Raw genomic sequence first — 6,691 nt, forward strand, 5'->3', positions numbered from 1 at the left:
GGCGGGGCGGCTCAGACGAGCGCCAGCTTCTGGCTGCCGTACAGCGAGTTCTCGGTGCGGTAGGCTTGCGGCACGCGGTGGATGCCGGTCAGCGGCTTCCAGTGGAGGCCGCCCCAGGGCAACTCCACCGGGCAGAAACGGTCCAGCGAGCGGAGTGGGTGCAGCGGGGGGCTGTAGGACTCCTGCGCCTGGGGCAGCATCCCGCGGTGTGGCACGGCGGGCGCCGCAGGGGCGACTCGGGGCACGCGGGTCCCCCGCGCCTGGGGCAGCCGGGAGGAGAGCGGACAGGGCTGCCACTTCCCACCTGGGCCCCAGACATGGGGCGCCTCCTCCGAGCTCCAGTAGGTCAGCGAGTCCTTGCGGGGGTATCCCGACACCTCCTTCCTGGAGGAGAGGCAGAGGCAGGTGTGGGGGACGACTGAGAACCGGAGGGTTCAAAGAGGGGCATAGCCCGCTCTTGTTTCAAGGTGGTGACAAATTTGTAGAGTCTGGGGACCCTTTAGAAAGGATGAGGCTGGGGACTCCTAGTGGAGTCCCTGGCCCTGGAGGTACTTAAGGACCTGGAATCTGGGGGGCTTGCAACCTTATAGTGTCTGGGGACTCAGATACCAAAGTGGTTCCCACCCTACAGTCAAAGCTCCCTCTTTGTTCCTGAAAGTTGACACTAAGGACATTTGGGCACTGAAAGAGGTCTGGACCGGCTGGAATCTAACTTCTGGTTCTTGCAAAAGCAAGAGCTGAAAGCTACTACTGAGTAAGAAGGGACTCAGGCCAGTTAGTGGGGTGCGGGACCCAGGCTCACTTGGAGTAGGCCGGGAAGTCCCTGGCAGAGGTGGTCAGATAGAGCTGGTGGTGGTCCAGGATGCCCTCGTCGGAGACTACGAAGGACCTGCCTGCCAGCTCATGGTTCTTGGCCCACGGAATTAGAACCTGTATAGTCAGGGGAGTAGGCATGGGCAAGAAAGAGGGTCCAAATCTGATTTCAGACTGAGCATTCCTTTCATTGCAGCAGCTCCGGACCCTCCCACACGACCCCAGAATCAGAATCCCCCCTGATCAATCTCACCCAGCACAGTAAACTTTGCTCCCCAAGTCTCAAGAAAATTTACAAGCCTCAAGACCAAAAGGTAGCCCCCAAGAGCAAAACCCTTCAGCCCCCAGACCCGAACTTTCCTGGTCTCCTGATCTGTCATACAATACTCAAGACCCGTGGGCACTTTTAGCCAGCTGCGAGCTTCGCACCAGCTTCCAAACCCCCTTCTCGCCCTGCCCGGGGATTTCCTCTGCGCTCGGTGTCTCCGATCTGAAGGTGCGGTTCCGGTGCCCCGTCCACCTCGTGCTGCCTTAAATGGCCCAAATCCGTCCACACACACCCGGTGTAACCTGACTGCGCCCTGTCCCCTGTAGCCCTGCCCCCAGACTCTGGCACCTCCTCTGGCACGGCCCCCCAAGATCTCCTAGTTTACTCCCAAGTCTCAGAACCTCCTGCCCAAGCCCTAGGGGGTGCCCGCCCCGCTGACGCTGTCTTCGCTACCTGCGAAGGGCCCACTTGGCGACGGTTGGAGAGCTCCCAGGGCCGGTGTCCCACCGGGAAGCTGGCGGGCTGGTCCAGCTCCGGCCAGCCGGTGTACTGCGCCCTGGTCTCGCTGCACTGGTGCTTAGTGGTCAGGGGGAGGCGCCAGCCGCTGTGTCTGAGCTACAGAAAGGTGTCGCGGGGCCCCAACATGAGGATGCACGGGTCTCCGGTCCCGTGCCACCCCCCCACACCTCGGCAGACCTTTTCCCCTAAATCCTTCATCCCCACATCCCGCGTGGGGTCCGCAGGCTCTGGGGCTCTGGGTTGCGCGTAGGGTCCGCCGTGGGCCTTGGGCAGGTAAGCCGCGCGGTGGGTAGTCTCCCAGCTATTGATGACCTCGTCGAAAGCCCAAGCGTGTGACTCCCGCTCCGCGGCCGGGGGCAGGGGCTCCGTGACGGTGAACTGGGGAGAAGGCGCGGCGTCAACTAGACGCTTCCAGTCCTTTTCCTCCCTCCAGTTCCAGGCATCCGGGTTCCCTGGCCCCTCATTTCCCTCCCCCACCCCACCCCCCACACCCCGCGCTCCGGGACCCTCCTGCAGTCAGACTGGAGCCCAAGTCGCTTTCTCTCAGCAGATGCGCTGGCGCCCCAGTCCCCTCCTTCAAAACCAGGAGTCTGGGCCCCCCGTGACTGCTTGGCCTGGAACCCGGGCTCCTCTCACCTGCATAGTGGGCGGGGGGAAGGACACGGCTGGGATAACATGGTGGGCGACGCCACTGCTAGTGAGATGCCAGTTGGGACAGGATCCAGGCACCTCGGCCCCAGAGATGGGGGTCCAAGGCGGACCGTAGCGGAGAGCTAGGGTCCGGCCAGCCATCGTCCCCCCGGGGGTAGCCAAGCAGGGGCGGGCTTGTTGTTGCTGTTGCCCCGGTAACCGAACCCGCCCACTCTGGGCAGCCAATGGAGGGCCGGCGAGCGAGGGGCCGGTGAGCGGCGTGAGAAAGAGACACCCGGGACAGGGACTGGGGGAGGGGCGGCAGGCTGCAAGAGTGGCAGAGAAACTGGGGAGACCCAGAGTGAAGGGTGGAAAGGGTAGAGGAAGAAGGAATGGAAGCGCAGGGTTTCAGGGACAGAGAGCCGGGGACCAGGCAGTGGAGAGAAGGGCGGGGCAGGGATGGGGCTGGGGTGGGGTGGAGGGGCCGAGACCCCCCAGCCCAGTAGGGACTCCGTGAGAAACACCGCCCCTTCCCTGCAGGGTCCCGGCCCTCTCGCTGCTTCTCCTCCGCTGCCAGGCCTGCCCAACTCCGGGGTAACGATTTCCAGACTTCACGGCTTCTCCCGCCCTCGCTGAGCGCTGGAGTCCGTGCTGGTTTCTACTTGGGCTGCGGCCGTGTCTACCCAGCCTGCCTTTGATTTGGTTGAAAATTTCCACCTGGTACGCGGATGGGCGAAGAGGAAGAGACCCGCTGAGAAACACACAGGGAAATACTTAGCACGAAGGGCTGCAGAGAGAGCTTTGATGCGTGAGAAAGAAATGCATCCAAAAATGGGTGCGGTAACAAGTGAGAAACTGAGAGCTAAGGACGCTCGGGCAAGACAGGAAGTTAAACAGAGATCCTAAGAGATGACAAAAAAAGAAGGAACGGGAGCCACAGACCTGGAACCCAGAGGCGGAGAAACAGAGGCAGCCAGACCCCAGACCAGTCTGGCTAGGACACTGGATTTTTCTGTCTCTAGCCCAAGGGGTGTGTGTGTGTGTGTGTGTAACAGGTGTGAGGTGGTGGAGAGATACTACCGGAAGGAGTGCCCTGCAGCTGTGGGGCTTACCTCTGGCTTCCCTGTCATCTCCTTACATTAAAGTCCTTTTGATCAAAGCCCCACTTCCTCTATCATGTCACCCACCAACCTTTTCTTCTGAGGGGGGAACAGAGGCTGTGTTCTGCAGCCTGGCCCCGAGTCCCACTGATGCCATTTAAGTGACTGCGGCCCTTCTCCTGTTGGATTTTCCTGGCCCACGCAGGATCTATATGGGTGTCCAAGTGGTCTCTAGTCCTAGCCAGGGGGCAATTTATTGGAAGACTGTGCCCTACAATTTTAAGGTCTATTTTTCCTTCAACAGGTTGAAACAGGAGAGGGGTCGAAACCTGACTCCACCTCCCCACCAGGGGCAAACTCTCTGGTATCCTGACCTCCAATTCTTTAATCTTGCTTGTGATCTAACTGGTAAGGTCAACTTATGACCTCAAAGCTGAACATTCTAAGGCAACACTTGCCCCATTCATCATATAAGATTTTCATTTGAACCCCAGCTTCCAGGTGGTTGGTTGCATAAGCCCATTTTTATGTTCCCCTCACCCCACTTTTTGACATAATTTCTTCTTATCGTTCTCCAGGGTCGGCAAGGTGGTGTCCTATAGATTAAGTGGTCAACAAGTTAGAAGTCAGGGCCTCCGATGGTCACATCCACCAGAGTTGATCTGACAAGTTGTGTATTGGACTGATGAACAGTAAAACACTCAGAATAATTGGCTATCACAGTCAGCATCATCAGGAAGTTCATCCAGGAGAACTCCTATTCATCCTTCAAAACCCCATTTGGTTTCCCCAACTGTCTTTGAAATGAAGCTCTCAAATTCAGAGAGCTGTGATTTTGTGACCATTTGACTGAAGCCCAAAGTGGCCAGGCCATCCCCCGCCCCCAGGTCCCTCAGGATCCAGTTCTCTTCTTCATCTGCCAGCCAGTTCCTGAGCATGGGCCTCAGGCCCGGCCAGTCCGGCTGAGGAGTGTGCAGACACAAGCAGTATCAATTCGAATCCATCGCCAGCCCACACGGCCCTCGGCATCTGAGGTCAATGCCCGTACATAGGACTGCTTGGCTTTACACTCGGAAACCCAGTGCCTCCGGTCCACACCCCGGCAGCTTCCTCCACCCCCACCGGGGACACCTTCCCCAGAGCTGTCAGCCTTGCAGCGGGTCTCGAAGAAGTACTGGCGAAGGGGACTGCCACCAGCCGCAGGCACCTCTCCCAGCACTTCCACCTCACGCCCACGCAGGTCCACGGCGGTCCTGCGGTCTGTCACCCAGCTACTGACTGCATCGCACACAGCCAGCTCTCCCCTTCGACTGGCCGGGGCTGTCTCACTCACACCCCTTCGGCTGCGGTTGGCTGGGCTGCCGGCTGGCTCCCCGAAGGCCCCAGCCTCCAGCAGGAAGAGCAGGGGGGGACCTGCAGGGGCGCCCCTAGACAGGGCTACTCGAGGGGATAAGAGGTCCCACTCAGGGGCTGGAAATGGGGGCAGCAGTGAGGGTGGGGGCTGGGGCTCCATTGGGACACTGGGGAGGAGGAAAAGGAGGAGGATGGGGAGGGAGCCGGGGGGGTGGGGGAGCATCTTGCTGAGCACCTGGGGACAGAGAGGGAAGCTGGAGTTAGAGAGGGTAGAAACCTGGGGGAGGGCGGCAGAAGTTGGGAACTCCAGGGGTCCTACATGCCAGAAATGTTCTAGAATCCTTGGTTGGGGGCGTGGGATATTTCAGGACCTGGATGATGCCCAACTTCTAGATTAATAATAGTTATTCATCGACTATTAGATGCCAACAAGCGAAGGAAGTGGAGGCTCAGAGAGGTGAGCGGTTGCACCAGGGCGCAGAGCTAACAAAGCCCGTGGACTTCAAGCCTGTCTGAGCAGCTCTACTCTGGCCTCTTGTCTCTCAGAGCCCTAAGTCCTCCAACCTGCAGGAGTTTCGAGATGCCAATGTCTTGATAAAGTCCACCTGCTGGACTCCCAGGGAGACCCACGTTTGGCTTAGGAAGGTAAGACGCTCCGGTCACTAGCCCCCATTCCCGTGTCCGTGACACTGACCCTGCGGCTGGGAGATGCTGCTGGGGGCGTGGATACTGCAGTTTCTCTACAAGGTCCCGGAAGCCTATTCTGGGACCAGGGATGTGGAGAGGACTGGGAAGCAGCAGGTGGGTACCAGACCTGTCAGCACCTCCTCCGCCTCCGAGCTCTGGGGCTGGGGGCCCCCAGGCTCCGGGGGGCCCCTGTGGGGGACACAGGTGGCCCTCTCCTTCCTGACATCTCAGGAGATGGAGGGGGCAGTCACCTAGGGGAAGAAGGGAACAGGCGAGTTACACAGGCAGTGGGAAGGGGTCTGAAGACCTGGGTAACCCCTCTGGTTACTAAGTAGGAGACCGGGAGTCAAGGACACGCCCCTTCCCAGAAGTCCCTTCCCAGCCTAGGTGATGGCTCCTGGCTGGGATGGGAAGCAGATGGGGGGGAGGAGAGGGGAGAGGAAGGGCCGCCGAAGGAGGAGGCTGCAAAAGATTACATCCTTCTCGGCCCATTCATCTCCCAGATGGGCCGGGGGCGGGGCTGGCCTGGACACCCGGGTCCCTGAGGGCCCGCACTTAAGAAGCCTTGGGTCCCGGAGGCTGCTTCCTGGAATGTTCTCTCCTCACAGGACAGGCCAGGGCCCGCCCAAGACTTCTGCTGCAAATACCTGCAGTGGCTGCCTGCTCTGGCTCCAGATGGGGAACTGGGGCGGGTGCGGTGCGAAGATGGGCGCGCGTAGGCCCCCCAACTGGGACTGAGAGCTGCCTCCTCCCTGTGACTAGCGGTCCCGGTGCCCAGCTCCCTTAGGAGTCCAGTCCAACCCCTTCTGCTGCAAGCACTAGAGCCCTGAGGACCCCCGGACTCCTCCTGGGGTCCAGTCCCCCAGCTCTCTCCCTCAATCCCGGGGTCCAAGCGCCCAGCCCCTCCACTCTCAGACCCGAGAGTTCTGGGGTTCAACCCCCTCCTGCCCGGGGACTCAGAAATACCGACTCCCAGCTCGCTTCTTCCCCAGAAGACTGGGGACCGGGAGACCAGACTCCTGAGACCCCGCTGGGGGCAACCGGCGGCCCCTCCTGCCTCAGTTTCCTCCGCCAAGCCCCGCCCCGCCGGCCCCGCCCCCGCCCCTCCCTACCCGGGGGCCGGGCGACCCGGCCCGGGCATCCCCGGGGGAGGTGCCGAGGCTCTTACCTGGGGCGCCCTGCTCGGCTCCCCCGGCTCCCCCTGGCGCGCTGGCGGCTCCTCCTCCTGCTCGCTGGCTGCAGGGACACCCGCTCGCCCGCCGGCTCCTCGCCGCACACTCTGGAAGGCCGGGGTCGGGGGCGGAGCGGGGCGGCGCCCGAC

The 6,691-nt window shown here is 61.1% G+C and overlaps 2 protein-coding genes across 2 annotated transcripts; both read right to left on the reverse strand.

Annotated features, from left to right (window-relative positions):
* Positions 1-11: 11 nt before the first annotated feature.
* Positions 12-2,392, reverse strand: LOC101623753. The gene is given in 6 exon segments (XM_012733498.1): positions 12-384; positions 803-930; positions 1,243-1,343; positions 1,535-1,696; positions 1,778-1,901; positions 2,237-2,392. Coding segments are annotated over 6 exon segments (1,044 nt in total).
* A 1,380-nt stretch (positions 2,393-3,772) lies between these two features.
* Positions 3,773-6,637, reverse strand: NTF4 (neurotrophin 4). Its single transcript, XM_004694274.2, has 3 exons — positions 6,539-6,637; positions 5,498-5,621; positions 3,773-4,918 (listed from the first exon to the last, which is right to left on the reverse strand). The coding sequence occupies exon 3, from the start codon at positions 4,904-4,906 to the stop codon at positions 4,274-4,276; it is 633 nt and encodes a 210-aa protein (XP_004694331.1). The 5' UTR covers positions 4,907-4,918; positions 5,498-5,621; positions 6,539-6,637; the 3' UTR covers positions 3,773-4,273.
* Between the last annotated feature and the right edge of the window lie 54 nt (positions 6,638-6,691).

This window comes from Condylura cristata, unplaced genomic scaffold, assembly GCF_000260355.1.
Source record: "Condylura cristata isolate star-nosed mole 26May11 unplaced genomic scaffold, ConCri1.0 scaffold00041, whole genome shotgun sequence".
Lineage (NCBI taxonomy): Eukaryota > Metazoa > Chordata > Mammalia > Eulipotyphla > Talpidae > Condylura > Condylura cristata.